At 39.5% G+C, this 22,868-nt stretch overlaps 1 protein-coding gene across 2 annotated transcripts; it reads left to right on the forward strand.

Moving 5' to 3' along the window:
• Positions 1-163: 163 nt before the first annotated feature.
• On the forward strand, positions 164-21,796 carry LOC124642943 (actin-related protein 2). 2 transcript variants are annotated; one of them, XM_047181738.1, is made up of 12 exons: positions 164-364; positions 454-564; positions 1,257-1,271; positions 9,351-9,422; positions 9,891-10,034; positions 10,460-10,562; positions 11,000-11,106; positions 12,266-12,415; positions 13,204-13,329; positions 18,321-18,473; positions 19,000-19,128; positions 19,547-19,662. In XM_047181738.1, the coding sequence occupies exons 1-12, from the start codon at positions 317-319 to the stop codon at positions 19,586-19,588; spliced, it is 1,200 nt and encodes a 399-aa protein (XP_047037694.1). In that variant the 5' UTR covers positions 164-316; the 3' UTR covers positions 19,589-19,662. The 2 variants fall into 2 exon arrangements, 1 of the variants encoding a protein (XP_047037694.1); XR_006985838.1 differs by lacking the exon at positions 1,257-1,271 and adding an exon at positions 20,401-21,796 and having other exon boundaries at positions 167-364; positions 19,547-20,171.
• The last annotated feature ends 1,072 nt before the right edge of the window (positions 21,797-22,868 follow it).

The following is a 22,868-nucleotide window of genomic DNA, read 5'->3' on the forward strand; positions in this document are numbered from 1 at the left end:
TAATTATTTTTTCCAATATGAAATCGATCTGGTGTTAATAAAATATTTTTGCGTTAGACTCAAAAGACTGATAGCACACGAGCAAATCTTATAGGCGTGTCAGAATCAGGAAACAACTTTTGATGTTACAATTTATACTGTATTGTAAGTCAATAAAGTACTTTTTACATTGAAGACATTCAGTCGATTTGTCATGTATTAAAAAAAATAACTTTGATAGTTACGGGGCAGTGCGGGGGGCAACTTCGTCTGTTATTTTCGTTAAAAATTACATTAGAAATCTAATTTTAAGTGAAACTATAATAAAATAAGCAAAATGGATGAGAAAGGAAGAAAAGTTATCGTTTGCGACAACGGCACAGGCGTAAGTGTACATTAAAACATGGATATAAAATGGTGGTTTAGATAAGCCACTGAATCATCGTTTTCCTCATGATTTACTGTCGGTTTTAGTTCGTGAAGTGTGGATATGCTGGAAGCAACTTCCCAGCGTTCATATTCCCGTCGATGGTCGGCCGGCCGATCATCAGGGCTGAGAATAAGATCGGAGACATCGATGTGAAGGTGAGTGTCGAAACTGTGCTAAGTCAGGTGTGTAAGCGGAACTGAGCCGTATCCTGACAATCGAAACATCATTTTACAAGTTAATCATTCAGACCCAGTCCAATAAAAACTTTACATTTCAATTTTCAATGATAATGTCTGACAATACCTAATAGGACCAACAGTTGTATGGGAAAATGACAATCTGTTCACCTAATTTGCCCATTTCCTGTAAAAGAATAGGTACAAAACTGTTTATGTTACAGCTGTTTACAGTCACAAATCAATTAATAAGAGAAAAGAGTGCCATTTTATGTCTGAAAACTCTTTCAGCACCCAGATTTGTTATTGTTTAGCTAGTCAGCCTATTGATAGAATCAAAACATATGCAATAAGACAATAATCTTATTAACATTGAGTAAGGTGGTTTAAGAAAAGTTTCTGTCTTTAAAACCTTATTTGTGGCCCATATGAGTAGTAAATAAATAAATCTTATTAGGCAATGCAGAGTTTACAGTAGTAATTTATAATGACAACCACACTAGGCAAAGCCTGTATTGCGGCTATCAACAATATGATTTCTGGACTAATGTAATGTAGTATGTGATGAACAAATAAAGATTCAAAAAACCCCTAACTTAATAATGTATGTAAATATTATTTATTTATTTTTGTTTAATGCTATGTTTATTGAAGATTATTAAATGTTACAGGACATATGTATCGGAGTAAGTTAAATGTTCAGTTTCAGCACGTTGTTGAAATAACTGTGTTATATCTAACAACAAATGTGTTTACTTTGTTATTGTGAAATTAATGAAGTATTTTGACTAATTTGTGTATTTGTGATGATGCATGTATGATGTGTGGACAAAATGTACAAAACAAGTTGTGTATGTAATGTACAAACAATATTATTCAATTAAAAGATGACTCAAAACTTAAATTATGCAATTTACAAATGAGTCTCAACAAGTGATAAATAATTATTTATTTTGTTTACTCAATCTAATGGGATAATGAGTCTGTAAACACTAAAAAGTGATACTATCTTAAACAAGTTTAACAACTTAGTCCAAAATAACAAGATTGTAACAAAGCACTAGGTACACATCTATGAATATTTCCTGTCTGTCTGACAAGAATAAAATAATGTAAAATTTCATGCGACCCAGGCATTCAATCCCGACGCTGTGGAAGTTATGGTATGTTACAGAAGCCATACTATGCAGTGCTTTGCATATACAAGCTTTTATTATACTTCTATGCAATTGTACGAATAGGCAAAGCCTTGAAATGGCAAGTTTTTTGGCACAAAGTTTAGTTTAACACTGGCAAACCCTGGCAGGAGTAAAATTAGTTATTTTGTATATCCTTGGATATTTTCTAGCTTTTTAAAACTTATTATGGGTATGGTAAAACATTGATTCAAAGTGGAAAAAATGAGGATAAAAATATGGAACTGATGTTAAAAATATCCTTATATTAATATCACCGTTTTCCACCCCGAAGGGAAGAAAACGATTATTTCAGGTCTTGCCGAGGCTTGACCTTTCGGAGATTACCTACCTTACCTAGAGTACACACATGCTTGCTACTTACGTCCATTCATGATAGTGTGAGCTGCGGGCGGGCACAGCGACGACCGCGCGGGGAGAGAGGCGGCGGCAGGCGCGTGATTGTAACTCGAACGCGCTCTCGTCAGTACCTATCTCCGAAAGCCGGCAAGAGCTTGCTCAGGTCAAGCCTCGGCAAGACCTGAAATAATCGTTTTCTTCCCTTCGGGGTGGAAAACGGTGATATTTCAGTTCTGTGCCTTCGGCTTGACCTTTCGGAGACGTGTCTATCATCTGCCGGTGCTATTAAGCGTACTGTGATAAAGGTGAGAAATAAAACCTTAGGTTCTCATCTTCAAAATCAAGCTGTTTTATTAAAATTAGAATCAATGGCTGTTATACAAGTAAGTACAAAATCAGTTCAAGTCTTGTACGATCACAGCCAACGTATCTTTTAACGATAAAATGCTATTAATACAGTTTTATAACTAATTCTTCTTTATCAAACATATAATCTTTATTCTTCATCATAGTTTAACAATTTAGCAAATATAAACTGACTCTTAAACCTTATCATTTTAAACATAACAGGGTCCTGACCCTTTCTTATATCTAATAAATAAACATTAGGTAAAGATTGAGATCTTTAATGAGATCAAATGTTCAGTCTTACACTGCATTAAAGGAATTATTAAGAACATTAACATTTCTACCTCGAGGCTGCTCTACTGATTTACAGTAGTGTTTGAAAAAATTTGTCGAGCCTCTCCAGTTCCCTCGTTTCAAGATATCATCCAGCGGTACGTTGTTCTGGAAGTCATTAGAAGCTACAGCTGATCGAACCGAGCCTGGGCTGCAGTCTATGCCAATATCCTTAAAGGGTGCCTTCAACCAGCCCGCAATAACGGTTCTGGAAGCTGCTTTAACCTTCCCTCGCGTTGTAATAAACAAATTATTTAAGCCCTCTCGTGCCCTCCTTCTACTGTTAGTCACGTCTATTAAGCAATTTATCCATTTTACTAAACTCAAATCCATGTCGCCTGAGCATGTTAGATGCCATCCGGATTGACGGTTCCTGTCATTATCTGTTTTTGAGCCAAATCTTGGCCAAAACGTTATTGAGGAATCTGATCTCTCACAATGCTGGTCGTCTATCATAAGGAGGGTGAGGTCATGTATACGTCGACCTGAAGCTAGCAATAGAAGAAGCGCCACGTGACGAGATACTTGAAAAATACTTTCCTTATCAGGTATATTCGATTTTAGCCACTGAAATAAGTCTTGAATGTTCCAGATCTGAGTCTTTGGTACTGCTGACATACATTTTTGAATTTTTATGGCTTTGAGCATTGCAGCCACTACAGGATGATTTCCTAGTTGTTTTTCTTGAGTAGGGTCGGCAAAAGTAAGGATTACAGACTTGTGAACCATAATTGTTGATGGGGCTAATTTCCGTACTCGTGAAAGGGAACCCAGGTAAGCAGCAACATCAAGAGGTCGAGGACTATTAGGTTTTCTCCCATTTTGTCTACACCACGAGACCCATTGCTTCCATGCGGACTCGTAGGTACGCCAAGTCGAATCGCGCCATGCTGACTGTATCAGGTTAACGTCAGCTTGGTCTAAACCAGCTACTAAATCCGCCCACCCCGTATCTTCCAGACCTCCAAATAGAGATTTTCTACCTTCGGCGGAGGAAGGTTCGTGGATAAGTCGATTAGGTTCTCTATTAAGTTCGGTATCAGGTACGGGGCACCCAGGGCTCTGTGTTTGAGGTCGCTTCTCCAAAACACTGTCTCCCATCGAGGTACCACGATCAGAAATGTTCCGGAGGACTTGTTCAGATGTTGGAGTACCCGAGGTACAAGTGGTGGAGGGGGGAAAATCCACGCCAGTTCGTAGTTCCAAGTTCGGCTGAACGCATTCACGAAGAGAGCTTGTGTGTCCTTTGCATCTATCGAGACATAGACCGGTACTACTTTCGATTGGTCTGAGGCGAAGAGATCTATCTGAGGAACTCCCCATTTTCGAAATATCTTCTGTGTGATCTCGCTTTTGATGTGCCAATCGGGTAGGGCTTTTCCTCTGGATAAGCAGTCGGCGATTGAATTGTAGCAGCCGGGCAGGTAAAACGAGTGAATGGTTGCATTTAAACTCTGAGCTAAGACCAAGATTTCTTTTGTCATTTCTAGCAGTGCGATAGACTTGGTTCCACCCTGGTTTCGCAAATACGACACCACTGTCCTGTTGTCTGACTGAACCATTATTGATTGACCTAGAACTACCTCTTGGAACTCCTGCAAAGCTACTAAGACTGTGTAAAGTTCCTTTCTGTTGATATGCCATTTTAATTGCTCTTCTGTCCACAGACCTGAAAGGAGGTGGTCGCTCATCTGAATGCCCCAGCCGTCGTTGGAGGCATCTGTGCTCACAAACATCGTCGGTTCCGGTACAAAGATCCTTCCGGGATTTCTGATATTTTGAGACCACCAACGAGCTTCCTGAATAGCCTGTGAACTCACTGCCACCCTCTTCCCGGGCCGGTCTTGTGACAGTTTTCTTGCCGCTCTTTGCATATGCCTGGTGTAAAGTCTTCCTAGAGGGGTCACAAGTGATGCGAACCCTAGCCTTCCGATCAATGCCGTGCCGGATTCCCATGACCACTGCTTTGTTTCTAAGACTTGATTGAGATCTCTTGAGATCCGGTCGATCTTGTCTTTTGGAAGCGTCTTTTGGTTTGTCGATACATTCCAAATAATTCCCAGAAATTTTATTTCCTGTGTGGCCCTTAGCACGGATTTTTCTAGATTGACACACCAACCCATGCTCTGTAAAATTTCTACTGCATAACGCATGTGCCTCTCCAGCGTGTTTGGGTTTTGGTGTGCAAATAGGAAGTCGTCCAAGTAGACTAGAATGCGAAGACCCTTTTCTCTCAGAAAACTTGCTACCCACTTGCTGACACTGGAAAAGGCTATTGGTGCAGTGGACAGGCCGAAAGGTAAAGATGTCATTTGATAAACCCGATTCGCGTAAGCGAACGCAAGGAATCTTCGATGACTCTTTTTCACTGGGATATGAAAATAGGCTTGGCTGATATCTAGCTTTCCGAGATAATCTCCTTCTTGCATAAAATTTGGAACTTGACTTTGATTTATCAGACGAAATTTCGGGGGTTTGAGAAATTGGTTCAAGCGTCGTAAATCGAAGATTTGCCGTAGCTTTCCGTTTCTCTTGGGTATTAGAAATATTCTTGATAGGAACCCGTTCGCAACCTCGCAATTCTCTACCACACCTGACTTGAGCAATATCTCTATCTCCTTGGACATAGCAGGGGACAGGTTTGTGGAAAACCTTCCTAAATTTTCGCGCAATGGAATCGAAGGTGGTTTTGCTGCAAAGGGTATTGTATAGCCTGTAATAATTTTTAAAATCTTCTTTGGAGCTCCTAACTCCTGCCACCGAGCTTGAAATTTCTCCAACTGTCCCCCGTGAAAATTGTCAGTACTTACGACCTCTTTGTAATTTCTTATCCTTTCCGTGTCGATCGGGATGCTTATTTGGTGCCTTAGAGTTTCCGCTTCGGCGGTAGTTTGCACTGCGAGTAGACGTGGTAGTGGTCGCTGCTGAAGAGTGACCGCGACCAGTCGGTTGTTTGCTTTTGGAAGCATGCGAAGATGCTTTGCGAAATGAGTTCTTCCGAAACGAATGAATAGTTTCTTTTTTATTTAAATTAGATGAGGCAAAAATTCCCGATGTGCCACCGTTGTCTTTAATAAACGCGCTAAATAGTTTTTCATCAAACAGGTGGGTTGGCGAAGGAGGTATGTTGTTGAGGGCGCTGGTGAGGACGTCATTTTTAGGCCTGAAAGTTTTTCTACGAACCTCAATGGTTTCAGCCCTATTAGCGCAAACATATTGTAGCAGTTGATCTGACACTAATTTGAACTTAGAGTCCTCTGCCTCCACCAACCGTCTCAAGTCCGTGCTGATGTCTGGGCATTTTTTAATTATGGCATTGAGCCCGTCTGCTAGCGCCTTGCGCTGGAGCAACAATCCGTGTGTGATTGTGCCTAGAATTCCTTCTTGCCTCGTCACCCACGGAAAGAGCCGCGAGGCTAAAGTACCCAGTTCTGTATTTACTTTTAGCGGGCTAAATGGCGAAGCGGCGTGTAAGTGCTTCTCTACGTCCTTGTATCTGATGCGATTCCAGCTATCAGTGCCCAGTCTTTGACATTCAATGCCTTCCTTTTTGGCTTGCGACGACGGCTCCGGAACAAGAGGATCTGCTTCTTTAGTCGTGGGTCGAAACTCAAGCTCCTTTTCGTTTCGCTCGTCTTGCTCGTTTGGATATGGGCCCCAGGTAGGGGCTTTCCACGATGGGGCGTCCGAGGCGTCCGAACTTACTTCTTCCTCGCCATCGGACAAATCGTTTTCCTTGTCAGAATCAGAGTCCGAATCTTTGTCTCTGCCTCTGCTTTGAGTGACCATCTCCAGGAGCATTTCCATTTTCTGCTCTAATGCACAAAACCTTTCTTCCTGAAGTGACGTCCCAGTAGAGAACGGCGGAGACTCAAGCCTAGGTCGACGTGTCGCGGGCTCTTTGACCCGAGACGTCGACCTCCTCTTTCGACTGGTCTCTTCTGTCTCCGAAAGACAGCCTGAGAGTATTTTATCTGTCTCCGCTCTTGTGTGGAGAAGAGGCATAAGCGCAGCAACCGACTGTTTCACGTATTCCGTGCGCGCTGCAGATCCGCGGATGCGGTTGGAGATGGCAGGAGGTCCTATAATAAGGGCACGTGTAAATGCCCAGTCTAGTATCTTGTGCCGAATTTCCCTATACCTTTTTTCGGACAGGTGATCCGCCTCCGGTATAAAGGCACGAACTAACCCTACGGTAGGCAAAGCAACTACGAGTTTGTTTAGTATATTTGGGTCGACTTTCTCCCCAAAGACTTCCTCTTTCGTTGCCGTGGTCACCTCCCAGTTCGTCCAACCATCGGGGAGATGCTCTTGAGCCAAAACTTTCACCCGTTCCAAGATCACGTTCTCTTCCTCCGCTTCGGCATGCTCGTCCAAAAGTTCACCCAGAGTCACCACTCCTCCAAGCTGGGTCATCTGAAGCAAAGTGAAAAAGTTCACTGAGTGCTCACAAGTTGGGGAGCGGTTCAAGGCGCGGGGCGCGCCGCTCAAATATCGAGCCGCGCCATCCAAATGTTGGGCGGCGTCGCCTAGATTAAGGGCCGCGCGGCTCGAACCTTGAGCCGCGCCGGTCAAATATCGAGCCGCACCGCTCAAATGGTGAGCCGCGCGCCGCTCAAATAGTGAGCCGCGCCGCTCAAATGGTGAGCCGTGCCGCTCAAATGGTGAGCCGCGCCGACCAAAAGTTGAGCCGCGCCGCCCAAGTTTTGGGCCGCAATGTTTATGTAAACAAAACATGCAACTCGCAGCGCGACCCGTAGGTACGATAGTGGCTGGCTTGCCAACGTATCGCTTATATCGGTCGCAGTTTGTGGATGGTATGTCCGACAAACATTTTATTGGCTCTAATAAAATTGCAGATGCAAAATTAAGCACTTAGACCTCAGCATTCTTGTTCACAGTTGGCCCGCACCTAAAACACACAATTCACACAAAACAAAATAATGAATAACTTACCGTTATATATATTTTCTTACACAAACGTTACAACAACGTTACACCACAATATAACGGTTACACTGTAGCAATACGTGCGCACGCTAGAATAAAGATAGCGTACTGACGAGAGCGCGTTCGAGTTACAATCACGCGCCTGCCGCCGCCTCTCTCCCCGCGCGGTCGTCGCTGTGCCCGCCCGCAGCTCACACTATCATGAATGGACGTAAGTAGCAAGCATGTGTGTACTCTAGGTAAGGTAGGTAATCTCCGAAAGGTCAAGCCGAAGGCACAGAACTGAAATAAATACTTTTGAATGATTGAAAGTTGTATCTTTATACAATGTGTTGTTTGTGACACTCACATTAACAAACACACAGTCTTTTACTTCTTCAAAATCTTTGTTCATAATGTTTTTTGTAACTAAATTAATTGGTAATTAGTAACTGCATAGTATAGGCGTTAATTGCACTGTAGACATATCTACCACCTATATACTTCGGTAGAAAAGTATCTGTACATAATTAGATCTCGAATATCTTTACATGTAAATAATTTTGGCGCATTTTGGAATCGAATTTCGTCATAGAAATAATGTCTTCTCCTGATGATTGGTGGAACTGAACACCTATGTTCATCAACATCTATGTTCTTCTGGAGCCCTTTGTGTACCCGGGCAGAGATAACTCTTTTAAAGAATCCCTCGGACTAGACTATTATCTTGTTGTCTGGGATATTAGAAAAATAAGTGTAAACTATTGTATGAAAATAAACTTAATTTTCATCCCACCATCTCGGAAAGAGTAGTTTTACCCTTTGATATCTGAGCGCAAAAGCCGTTTTTATCCTCTAGAGCGGCAAAGTGATTTGAATTTAGAACATCGTGTGCAATACTCCATTTGTGACAATCTTGATAAGACTTTTCAAACAAATACATATTAAACAAATAAAATACTGCTTAAAATAATTATTCAATTAATTAAGAAATTTTTATTGTTTTTACATAGAATTTTTATTTAAATATTGTTTTTACATAGATTTTTATCCTCGTTTCATTTTTAAACTGAGTTTTCAAATAAATGAACTTTAATAGGTACTACTTTTTAATTTGATACTCATATGTGCGCGCCATTTTGTTTTTTGCATTTAGAAATTTCCTCGATGAGGTGGGATGAAAAGTTACGTGTTGCACTCGAGTGCAAAGATTTTTCACCTTGTGCTCTTTTGATTCCCTCGCTATCGCTCAGGATTCTAATTATTGAAACACTCGCTACGCTCGTGTTTCAATTTTAGAATCCTTCGCTTGCTCGGTCATCAAAATTGAGCCCGCGGTTAAAAAGCAACTTTGCACTCTTGTATAACAAATAACTATTTTCACTTGCCAAAATTGTTTACACTCATAGATAAGTAGGACAAAACAGACTGTTTAAAAAATAATTTGCATTTATGTTTTGTTTTAGCATATCTATTATTTACTGTAAATTAGTTAATACTCTAACAAGCTTTAGTATTATTTTGTGGCGTTTTTCAGAATTATTTTGAATACTAACACTACTACTTGTATTGTAGTTATTTCTTGGTAATCTTGTGTCATGTGTAATGGGATGATTGCAGGATTTAATGGTTGGTGATGAAGCTTCGAAACTCAGGTCCATGCTGGAAGTCAGCTATCCTATGGAGAATGGAGTGAGTATTTTATTTTCATAGATCAATTATAAAATCTAGTAGCCAAACTACTAGTAGAGAAACATTTGTTGGAATTGACTAATTTCTACCTTGACAATTTATTTTCCCTGTTTTTATGTGAAGCTTTCCAATTTAACCATCATTGAACATCCAATGAGTAGCATTGGGGGACGCCGACTTTATGTACCCTCCCAGGCATGGGGGTGTAACACCGCCAAGAGATATCTGGCTACTTTGTGAAAGATTCTAAGACACGATTTTGGCCCGGGAATTGAGCGAGTGCGCCCGAGGCAGTTGATATTCCCGCCGGGGCTGCGGGGTTGTTCGAAAGAGTTCCCGCGGCCCTGGTACATAAAAGGCTTACGAAGGAACACGATAGATTGCTAGTACCCACAGCGGGCGGGGTTATTTGATGATTTTTGTCATTGCAAAAAAAAGGTACTAATTAAAAACTCATGTGCACTCTAGGTGGTCCGTAACTGGGAGGACATGTGCCACGTGTGGGACTACACGTTCGGCCCCAGCAAAATGAATGTAGACCCGCGGGAGACCAAGATCCTGCTCACAGAACCCCCTATGAACCCCACCAAGAACAGGGAGAAGATGATTGAGGTAAAGTCTTTTATTTACATTATGTAACATTAGCTTTTCTCGTGTTCTGTTAGTGCTAATCTCAGAAACTGAGCCAGTTGGAAAGGCCAGACTTGAGTAGCCTATTTATCGAGAAAGGCTATACTTAGGCTACTTTGTATCCAGGTGCACGAAGTAGTTCCCATTCCGCGTAACCAATTTGTGTACACAAATATTATTATAAAGAGTGAATTGTGTTTGTACATACAAAAACTACTGAACCAATTTGAAAAAAAAATCTCTTCTGGGAAGCTAGATTATCCCTGAGCGAAATAGGCTGTATTTTATCCGGTTACGGAAAGAAGGCTTCCTGGACGCGCGTGAAGCCGTAATAATAGTTTAATATTAAAACAAGGAATTTTACAACATTAATTTACAATATAAAAACGTCAATAACATCTTATCAGGTAATGTTCGAGAAGTATGAGTTCGACAGCGCGTACATTGCTATCCAGGCAGTGCTTACATTGTACGCGCAAGGACTCATCTCTGGAGTCGTCGTCGATTCAGGTATGTTATTTGTTGTGTTAAATAAAATAAGAAATGCTCCTTCATTTTCCTCGTAAGAATTTATTAATATTGTAAATAGGAAGGTAACTCCGTCCTTCTGTTGTGCTTTCACGCAAAACTATATGGTATAATCTACAACTACGCAGTAGTCTAGAAACTACCCTGAGAAACTAGGATCATTTTTGTCCAGGCGCGGGAAGTAATTCCCGCGGGATACGGATGGAACCGCGGGCAACATTTAGTTTACTTAATACAATATCACAAACTAAGTCATGTTGCATTTTAATTAGGTAGGAAATTATTTTAATCTGGCAAGTAACTGGAAAAAAACAACAGCTTTTACCAAAGTTCCTACTACATCAACTTCGATAGTGAAAATCTATCGAAGTTGATGAAATAGCAGTAAAGCAGTTTATATATTAAATGTTCTTGTATAGGTGATGGCGTAACCCACATATGCCCAGTATATGAAGAGTTCTCGCTGCCTCACCTCACCAGACGACTCGACATCGCCGGACGAGATATTACCAGGTATCTTATCAAGGTAAGTCTACATTTATGAATTTTAACTTGTAAAAAAATACTGCCACCACAGTTAATGATTTGACGTCGATAAATTTGCGTTTACCATATATTTTGTTAGAATTGTTGACATATTTGTTTGAATAAAGGAGATGGCCAAATTTTCATAGTAAAAAAACCCAGAATCGACAGCAACGAAATGGGTACCAATGGGTTCATTATGATAGACCTTTGATGGTGCCAAAAAATCCAGTCTGTAATCCATGGGGTATAGGAGCTATATCATATTTTCACAAAAATAGGTTATGTTGAATTTATGTTGATTTTAAAGATTATTTGCATAAAGGACCATAAAAAACACTAACGTTATACATGCGAAGAGTAACATCACCATAGTTACAGAGTTTGCATGGTAATCAAAACGTCTTGAGTTTGAATTTTGACCCCCACCCATTGCACTATTGACATGAACCACTCCAGATACCTACGACTAAGTACCGGCCTTACCTACTTGAAGAGGTTTCCCTGTTATGTGTAAACTTCTGAACTGGCAAAGGTTAATTAAAAAAAAAAAAAAAAGTAAAAAAAAAATGTTTTTTTTTTAGCTTTTTAATCACTATTCACATTAGTGAAAAGTTCTCGTCAATGCGAATAATATAAGCCCAAACACGAGGTAGTTAATATTTTTTCCCTTGACCTCTCTTCTCCATCATCAGGTCAGCTCTAAACCATCACTCGTGTATAGTGCTATAATAACAGACATATGTACACCTGAGTGTAAAGTTTTTACCCTATGCGCAACTTTTAATGAACTGCAAACAGAAAAGTTAAGCTTTTTTATGTACTAAAATCTTCATCGAAAAAACCTTGTAAAAAGAGAACCCCATTGTTTTTAGATGATATGAAATACTTTTTGTAATCTACACATTATACTGAATCCAACCATACATACGAAGTTTCTGTCGACTCTGGGTTTTTTTTTGGCTATCTCCTTTTACCTAACATTAAAACATTTTATTATGTACACCGTGCGAACAGTCATACTCAGACATGTACGGTGGTTTTGGTGTACCTACAGTTCCTGCAAATTGTCTAAAGGTCTGTGCCCATTAAGTCTGATTTACACCTAGTTTCTTTCCAAATGTTAAAAACTTCATCCTAATGCATATAATTGTCCCCAGCTGCTCCTCCTCCGAGGGTATGCCTTCAACCACTCGGCAGACTTCGAGACAGTCCGCATGATGAAGGAGAAGCTCTGCTACATCGGGTACAACATCGAGCAGGAGCAGCGCCTCGCCTGGGAGACTACCGTGCTCGTCGAGCCTTATGTGGTCAGTTGCACTCATATGTAGCCTGAGTGATCAGTCACACACTCATATGTAGCCTTGGTGGTCAGTCACACACGCATATGTAACCTTGGTGGTCAGTCACACACTCATACATAGCCTTAGTGGTCAATCACACACAGTGCCCTAAGTTAGAATGACTGGTAAGTCAGACACTATAAATTCCCAACCTCCGAGGGTATGCCTTCAACCACTTGGCAGACTTCGAGACAGTTCGCATGATCATATGTAGCTTTGGTGGTCAGTGACACACTCATATGTAGCCTTAGTGGGCAGTAACACTCATATGTAGCCTTATTGAGTATCAGAGGTCAGTCAAACTCAACTCTACGATCAAGTCTTTGGGAGAACACCATGTTCGTCGAGCCATATGTGGTCAGCCACACACTCACACAAGCCTCACTGAGTCTTCATAGTTACTTTAGTCACACTTCATGACTGTCTGACCATGTGTTACTGATCATTTAATCTAAGACCTTGTCCAGAAGAAGCGAATTCGTCGCGAAACGTTTCGCGCGAATTCATTCGCGCGCTATTGAGATACCAGGCACGAATACATCGCGTCCACAAGCATCGCGCGAATTCAAAATACGCGCGTAAATCGCGTGCATAACGCCAGAGCGTAATACTATATTTGGTCAGCTAAGCACTCATACACAGTCTTGGTCTCAGTAATCAGTCATTACACTTCAATTAACAGTGTAACCCACTTTTAGTAGCAACACACACATTTTATTTTCCCCTAAAATAATTGTAATATATTTAATTTCCAGCTACCGGACGGCCGAGTGATCAAAGTGGGAGGTGAGAGGTTCGAGGCCCCGGAGGCGTTGTTCCAGCCACATCTCATCAACGTGGAGGGACAGGGGATCGCTGAGCTCGTGTTTAATACTATACAGGTAACAACAATATTTCAGAATAAATGTCTTGTGATACCATATACTTTAGGCATAATTATAACTTGGAATATTATAGCAGTTTGTAACATGCCTTGATCAATGTGGATTTAAGCCAGAGTTAGATTGAAAGACAAAGTTTTATGGTAGGATAAACCTATCGTAAAGGTAAGAGAAAACGACAAAAAATATAGGAAGCGTGGTTTTTTCTATGTTTTTTGTATGTTAGGTAAGTTGGTCGCTTTTTCATCCAAACTTGCATAGGATATGAGGAAGTGAGTGCGTTTTCGTTTTGAAAAACAAAAACATTTTGAGGTTCCAGTGCCCCAACTACACATAAATAACAGATTTTCTTAAATCAACTCTTAACTATGAATTTTCATATAGTAAACAGTTGTTTGAAACACGGATGTTTATTTTGTTAGTGAATCTGGGTCTTAAGACCTTCTTTCATGCATGGGAAAATTCTCAAAATGCTATTGGGGTCTTCTGTGACCTTTCCAAAGCTTTTGATTGCGTCCATCACGATACACTTTTACGCAAATTACGCTGTTACGGAGTCCAAAACGGAGCTCTAAACGTAATAGAATCTTATCTCCAACATAGATTGCAATGTGTAGATGTAAATGGTGCTAAATCATCGGGCCTTCCAGTTCAGCTAGGTGTGCCACAAGGCTCAATATTAGGTCCATTCTTATTCTTAGTGTACATTAATGATTTACCTTACCACCTCAAAAATATCTGCGATGTTGTATTATTTGCAGATGACACATCTCTTATCTTCAAAGTTGACAGAAATAGAGAGCAATTTGACGACGTAAACAGTGCACTCTCAACAGTTACGCACTGGTTTACAACAAACAATTTAGTACTAAATGCTAAAAAAACAAAATGCATTAAGTTCACTTTGCCTAATGTAAAAAACGTAGGTCCTAATGTTATCCTAAACAACGAGGTTCTTCAAACCGTTGCATCTACCGTGTTTTTGGGTATAACAGTTGATACAAAACTTCAGTGGGGTTCACATATTTCTAGCCTCGCGGGAAGGCTTAGTTCTGCTGCCTATGCCGTCAGAAAAGTTAGACAGTTCACTGACGTCGACACTGCGCGATTAGTGTATTTCAGCTATTTTCACTGCGTCATGTTCTACGGTATTTTGTTGTGGGGCAAAGCCGCTGATATAGAGAATATATTTATTATACAAAAACGTGCTATTCGTGCTATATACAAATTAGGTACCAGAACTTCCCTCAGAGAGTTGTTTAAAGAAATTGGTATTCTCACTGTAGCATCACAGTTCATCTTTGCCAACATTATGTATATTAGACAGAACCTACATTTATATACCAAAAAAAGTGAAGTCCATAGCATTAATACTAGAAATAAGCATAAACTGTGTGTACCCTATCACCGGCTTCATAAAGTGCATGACACATTTCTGGGTTTAGGTATTCGTTTTTATAATAAGCTTCCTTTGACCTTACAAGAACTGCCGTTTAATAAATTCAAAGAACAAATTAAGGCTGTTCTTATAAAAAAGGCATATTACACCATCAATGATTATTTGAATGATAAAAATAGTTGGTCGCCATGATGAACGCAAGACAGCTATATTAGCTATATTATTTAGATAATTTAAATTTCTCCCATTCAATCTCTTGACTCAATGACATTTATTTTATTTTGATTTATTATTTAATTATTATTTTTTAATGTTTTTACATTATTGACAAGATACATTCTTTGTATTAATTTTCTGTTTTGGATTTTAGTAAATAATACTACTTAGCGGGAACTGATAATTTAAACTTGATATTGAGTTGTGTAGCAGTGAGTACGTCATGCTCCCTTAGACGGCACTGCTTGCGGTAGCGTCGGCGGTCGGGTTGCCTCCCTCCCTCAAAAATGTGCGAGGGGGGCGATGGCTGATCCTCGCGTTATGCTCGTGAACGGGTGCTGCTTGTGGTGCCAGGTCGTCTTACTGACTATCTATTAGTTTTTTTGTTTTTATTTGTAAACTCTTTTTATTTTACATATGTTCTGGCTGAGCGGTCTAATTTACTAGTTTACAAAAGAATAGCATATGTAGGTGGGCACTCCCTGATATTCTATTAAGTGTAAATATTTGGAGGCTATAATTTTCTGTTCATCAAACATATTCAATGCTTGAGTTAGTTAAGGTATGTAGGGTGAGTGCTAGCTAGCATGTGGTGTATACATTATTTTTACTGTATTGTCCTCTTTTGTAATATACAAATTAAATTGTATACAAATGTACATATCAAACAATGTTTAAGGTTCTTCTAACCGAACAGACAGACATGTGTTGCTGGGGAGTTTGTTGCGCCACTTCTTCTTCCCAGCAAAAACACATAGGAAGTGGTGAAGGGTGGGCGTTTTGGGGGCTGTCTTTTGTAATTTTTTTTTTTTGACGTTCGAAAAGTGCTGTTTTGCAGCCAAGTTTGAATAAATGACTTTTGATTTTGATTTTGATTTTGATTTTTCGCAGAATTTTAGTGTATATTTTTTATTTATATTATATTACTAGCTTCTGCCCGCGACTTCGTACGCGGATCCTGTCCCTTATGCCAGCGACTATGGGGTCAGCAAAATCAAAGATCTGAATAGTCGCAATAGACGTGACCATAGGGATAAAAGTAGTGATTCTAATTAGACCGCATTTAAGTTGTGTGTGGCAAAAATATTACACGTAGGTATTATTTCGTAAAAAAACATTAAATAGATGACAAAGTCGTGGTGACTTAGTGGAATTCGTGGTGGTTTAGTGGGTAGAGAACCAATCTCTCAAGTATGAGCGTGCGTCTTTGATTCCAGGTCTGGCAAGTGCCTGCCAATGCAACTTTTCTAAGTTCGTATGTACTTTCTACGTATATTTTGGATACCAATGACCGTTATTTGGAGGGGATGTTAAACTGTAGGTTCCGACTGTCATTGAACATTCTTGGCAGTCGTTATGGGTAGTCAGAAGCCAGTAAGTCTTACCAAGGGGTAACCGGGTTGTGGAGGTCAGATAGGCAGTCGCTCCTTGTAAAACACTGGTACTCAGTTGCATCGTGACTGGAAGTCGACCCTAACATAATTGGGACAAAGGCTCTTGAGATAATAACGACAATAATAATGAGATATAGGCACCGCAAGACATCTGAGGCTGATGACGGGGAGTAGCGACCCCGCGGGGCTATATATACTGAGTTCTCCAGGGAGAGTATACTGTCCCCCATCTCCGGCCGGTCGGAGTGAACCATGACGGGGGTAGGTCTCACGCCTCTGGCTTGGCTTGGCCGTCCAGAGTGGAGTCGCTAGAGCAGGATTAGTGGCCCTGCTCGGAGGGTAGGTGCCTCATGGTAAGCACAGGGAGCGCGTAATCCGCGTTTAAAGTCCGCCGAGGTATCCTCACCCTTCAGCCGCTCATGTCCCTATTGCCCTCTTGTTGCTATTCAGTGACTGGTTACAGTAAGTGAGGTGGCGAGTCTCCACCTGCCGTTTTTACATGTACCTAATACATTGTCATCCACTAACATCCCATCAAAATAGCCCAAGTAGTTTTCCTCCATAGTTAGCAATAGTTTAGCACAGAACCGGGGATTGTCTTTTTTTTAACGACGTCCACCGGGGATTGTCCTTGGGTTCATTTCTATAGTGTATAAAGGGATAATCGTCGGTTTTGTGTCACCATTTCATTAAAGTTGTCTCAAAAGGGCTTCAGCGTGTTGGCTTCGACCCCACGTTTGCCTCCCAAAAATTTGGAACTCTGTAGTCCCGAGGTCTGGAAGAGATATACAAAATAATAATGAAGATAAAACGCAACAAAGTTAGAGAGTGGAGGCTCGTGACGCCACGTCTAGGTATGTAAAATTTGTACTAAGCAGTGACTTAACACGAAATTCAAGCGTTGTTGTATCTTCGTTATTATTTGTTTGTGAGAGAGAGAAAAGAAAAATGCGTGTCCATTATTTTAGGGTTATCTAAAAGACGGACTAATTACTTATTTTGATTCACTATACCTATTTCATAACATTCATTTCTATACATTTCAAGTGTAGTATTGCTCTTGAAGTTCCACATCAGGTGTTCCAGATCTTCGATGTTTACACGTCAATAGAGAGTGCTTATCAGATTGAACCACTTTTGCTAAAACGTCATATCTTTATAAGCTATAGTCTAGCTGGGCTCCTGGGTTTCCACATTAGGTGTTTTACATCTACAATTTTTATAAGTCAACAGAGAGTGCTTATCAGATTGAACAACTTTTGCTAAAACGTCATATCTTTATAAGCTATAGTCTAGCTGGGCTCCTGGGTTTCCACATTAGGTGTTTTACATCTACAATTTTTATAAGTCAACAGAGAGTGCTTATCAGATTGAACAACTTTTGCTAAAACGTCATACCTCTATATGCTATAGTCTAGCTGGGCCCCTGGAGTTCCACATCAGGTGTTTTAGATCTTCAATTTGTATAAGTCAATAGAAAGTGCTTATCAAATTGAACAACTTTTGCTAAAACGGCATACCTGTATATGGTACAGAGAAGCTGGGCTCTTGGGGTTCCACATCAGGTGTTCCAGATCTTAAAATTTATAATCTCAGCTGAAAATGCTCATCAAATGAAACAATTTTTGCCACGGCACCATATTTGTATCTCTTATAGTTTTATTGGTCTGTTGGAGTTCTGCATCAGGTCTTCAAGTTTCGAAGATAAATTATAGCCTATATGTTGACCAGGCCTAATACTGATACAACAAAGAAAAAATCATTGAAATCCGTTCAGTAGTTCGGAAGATTAGCGTGTACAAACAAACAGACATACAGACATACAGACATACAGACATACAGACAAACAGACAGAATTTTTTTTTTGGATTTGTGCTCCATTACTGTTTCTAAACCCCACCCAATTATTATTTTTTTAATATATTCAATGTACAGACACAGTTTTTTTACAGATTTATTATATGTATAGATTTCCTCCCCAGGCAGCGGACATCGACATGCGCAACGAGCTGTACAAGCACATCGTGCTGTCGGGCGGCTCCACCATGTACCCGGGGCTGCCGTCCCGCCTCGAGCGCGAGATCAAGCAGCTCTACCTCGAGCGCGTGCTCAAGAACGACTGCGACAAGCTGGCGGTACGTATAGTGTGTGCTTGTACAAGCACATCGTACGTATATCATGTGCATAGTCGGTTTATGTGTTGATGTCAGCTTCCACTATTGCCAGGACTGCAGAATTATTCTAAAGCTTTAGAAGGAACATGATTGATTTTAGTCAGCAACAGTCCGACACGACATTCGCTCTGCTAACCCACAACAGGAGGGGTCATCAAGATCCCAGTATTTCCAGTGTTTTACAAGGAGCAACTGCCTATCTGATCTCCTCAACCCAGTTACCAGAATACCATTTACCCTTTACTCCTTGGTAAGGTCTTGTCAGACTTTCTGGCTTCTTACTACCCATAACAACTGCCAAACATGTCTAAATGACAGCCGAGACCAATCAATTTAACGTGAAATTCATCATTGCAAGACACCCATCCACAGACCGACTGCGAAAAATGCATTAAACATGGTTGTATCTGAACTTCTGATTTTCTCATATTGCCTTTTTAACTCACTATAAATATACTTATAATTAACAATATTGTTTCTTTTGCAGAAATTCAAGATCCGTGTGGAAGACCCGCCCCGGCGCAAGGACATGGTGTTCATCGGCGGCGCCGTGCTGGCCGAGGTCTGCAAGAACAGGGACAACTTCTGGCTCTCTAGGAACGAGTACCTCGAACAGGTCAGTTGTTTAGATTATTTTTGAACGTTTTTTGTGTATTTCAACTTTAATTTAGTTCTCTCTAAATGAAACCTTTAATTTGCCTACATTGTTTTCGTGACATGATAATAGTTTATAAGAGAAATAAAAAATATTGCACCGGGTCCTATACAGTTATAGAGTATATGAGTATCCTAATATCTAAAAGAACTAAGGGAGTATAAAGGGGAGTAAATAAAGAATAAAATAAGTGATTACGTAAGGGAGTACACACGCGAGTGCATAAAAGGTACATAAGCGACTATCTCTGAGTCCCATAATATTTTGTCCGGGTACGGTCAGTAGTTTCCACGGGACACAAGTGAAAACGCTTGAAACAGCCAATTCCATATGCTTAAAAAAATTAAATAACTAACTTATATATTTTTTTCTATTTCAGGGTATCTCCTGCTTAAGGAAGCTCGGTCCCCGCGCCAGTTAATGACTGAATCACTACTTAATTACTCTTACTGTATATAGACGGTGACATAAAGGCGTAAACGACACTAATAGTGATTTGTACTATTTAACTATATCGATAACTAAACCATTACCAGCCGTGAAATTGCCAGATATTGGTAAAATCTACGGAGAAAGGAACGATGAGCAGAGATGCTATAAGGCAGGTAGGTCAGACGCCTTCTTGTAGGTCGGCGTCTCGTATGATAGGCGTGATCACTTATTCCTACTAATATTATAAATGCGAAAGTAACTCTGTCCGTTACGCTTCCACGTCTAAACCACTGAATTGATTTTAATAAAATTTGATACAGAGAGAGTTGACCTTGAGAGAGAACATAGGATAATTTTTATCCCGGAGTTTTGATGTTCTCTTGGCAACGCGATATAACCGAACTTGATGCGGGCGGACGCTAGTTCGAAATAACGCGGCATTCGAGTTACTTGTCAAATCAAAACCAACCTGTCAAAGGTTGGTCTTGCTTGATTAAAGATTTTTTTTTAAAATAAATGGGCGGATTCCAAAGAAGGCGTGTAAGGGCAAAGCTTATAACGTTCTAGTAGCTATAGTTCGGCCATTCAGAGAATGCGTTCCTGACACGTCGCGATTGAACTGACGACGTAACTACATTCATTGATTATTGATATAATAATGTTGTTTTAATGCTCCTCAATTGTTAAAACGGTAAACAACCAGCAAAAATATTTTTATCGTAACTGCAACGCCATTGCAAAGTTACGTCGTCAGTTCAATCGCGACGTGTCAGGAACGCATTCTCTGAATGGCCGAACTATAGTAACCCGTATTTTGGCGCGATACTTTCTTAGGAGATTTTGCGTTATGACATCTCCGGTAGTCATTTTGTTCTCTGTGGTCAAATCGGTGATTTGACAACTGGAAATGGTTTAACTATATTTAAATGGTGTAACTCACCTTACACCAATCATTTTGTCGTCGGTTACGTCTACCGTTGATACGATTCAAGTATTCCGTTATTTTACTTCGAAACTAAGTTAGCTTGTATAGAATCAATGATTTTATTATGTTTATAAATTTTGTATATCGATTTAATAGTTACAGTTTATGAATACAACTGTTTATAGATTTTTTCGTATTTTTAGGCGTGTGCGTGTTATGTAGGCTTAATTTCATAAATGGGACATAGAAATATTTAATTTGAATTAAATCTAGCGAAACGTGTGTATTGTTAAGCGTATGAAGTTGTGTATGAACTTATTTTTCCAATAAAATTATAAACACAATATTTATGTATACATATTTTATGATTCCATATTTTTACCCAACTACAGCAGATTTCTTTATGCATTTCTTGTGTTAATAAAGTACCTACATAACACACACACGCTATAATAAAGCATTTAATTTAAATTTAATTTACCTAAAAGCCTCACCAACTACTTATGATTGACATAAAAATGTTTAACCAAGAGATTTTATATAAAATTCAACACTTAGGTTTAGCTAGTACTTTTTGTAATCTAGATCAGAGCTTGGTTATTTAGAAATATTAAAGGAAAAATATGAAAAGAAAAACAAGTTTTAAGACTTAATGAAAATTGGTATGTTAACTGATGTCAGTCTTTTCACCGAATACTGAAACGCCACTTAATTTTATCGAAAGCTCAAACATCATTCTATTTCTGTCACATTTACGTAAATTGCTGAGACAGAAAAACTTACGTATGTAAAGTTAACTAACATTTGAGTTTTTCGAGAGTATGAGCGTATTTATTAAAAAAAAAACAGGCTTCAAGAGGTGAAATTTTTTTGCAAAACTTTACCAAACATTTATTCTGCAAACATTTTGTATGTAATTTTTATGGTACTCAATTACATATTTGTGATCCTAGAGCATGTTTTATACGATAGAAGTTTTCACAGACTGCCAAATGTAGTAGCAAAGAGAAGATTGTTTGCATTTACTGAGTAGATAATTCTAGAATGAGTTTCAAGAATGTTATAAAAATTAAAATGTTGCCGATTGTATGTAAAATACTCTCTCGACTTAAACTAATTGAATGAAGTCGGTTGTAATACAGAAAGAGAAGTGGGAACTATTTCTACGAGTATAAATTGTATGCAATAAGTGTAAGTCGATGTCGACACGGGAGGGAATGTAAATGTAATAATTATTGTATGATTTGTAATTAATTATAATTTAATTGAATCTATGCTTGTTTCATTTTATCCATATATTTGATTATCAGTTGGTAGTAAATATGAACACCTTCAAAATATGGGAAAGAGTCATCAACCGCAGACTACGGCAACTCACCCAGGTGTCCGAAAACCAATGCGGGTTCGTCCCAGGAAGGTCGACAACTGATGCAGAATCAAAAATCAAAAGTCATTTATTCAAAGTAGGCTGAAAATCAGCACTTTTTCAACGTCAAATCTACAAAAGACAGCCCCCAAAACGCCCGCCCTTCACCACTTCCTATGTGTTTTTGCTGGGAAGAAACAAACTCCCCAGCAACACAATTCTGTCTGTATGGTTTGAAAAACCGTATACAAAACATTAAAAATATCACTCAAAAATTATATACATAAAGTATAAAAAAAGCAAGTAAACATTAATCACGTTGGCTAGTACACACCTTACCCATACCTACCTATTACTCAAGCAGCTACAAAAAAAAAGAAACAATTAAAGAGAGAACATAATGCCTCCAGTCAGTGAAAATAGGTATAGTTTAGGGCGTACCCACCGACATGTGAAACACGACGTGTTTTTATATCTATAAAAAAAAACACATTTACAACATAAACAATGATAACGCTGAACTAGGACTACCTACTGTTCAAATCAAAAGTCATACACATTATATTACGGGTTAACAAATATGTAGTCAGCAAGAGACCTGGTACCACAAGCAGCACCCGTTCACGAGCATAACGCGATCAGCCCCCCTCACACATTTTTGAGGGAGGGAGGTAACCCGACCACCGACGCTACCGCAAGCAATACCGTCTAAGGGAGCATGACGACTTACAACTACATAACAAGAAAACAGTTAATACTAATAAATTCACAGTCGCTAGTAAACCATTTACAAAATTGCGAAACAACCCATCGTGAAAACAGTACGATGATGGACGTATAAAATAAAATAAATCACATCAACTATCAATGATAACTCTTGAAGCTGTCCGGTGTTTAACATGAGGACCAACTACTCTTATCGTTTATGTAATCATTAACAGTATAGTAGGCTTTCTTCGACATAATAGATTTGACTTG

The sequence above is a fragment of the Helicoverpa zea genome, chromosome 26 (assembly GCF_022581195.2).
Source record: "Helicoverpa zea isolate HzStark_Cry1AcR chromosome 26, ilHelZeax1.1, whole genome shotgun sequence".
Classification (NCBI taxonomy): domain Eukaryota; kingdom Metazoa; phylum Arthropoda; class Insecta; order Lepidoptera; family Noctuidae; genus Helicoverpa; species Helicoverpa zea.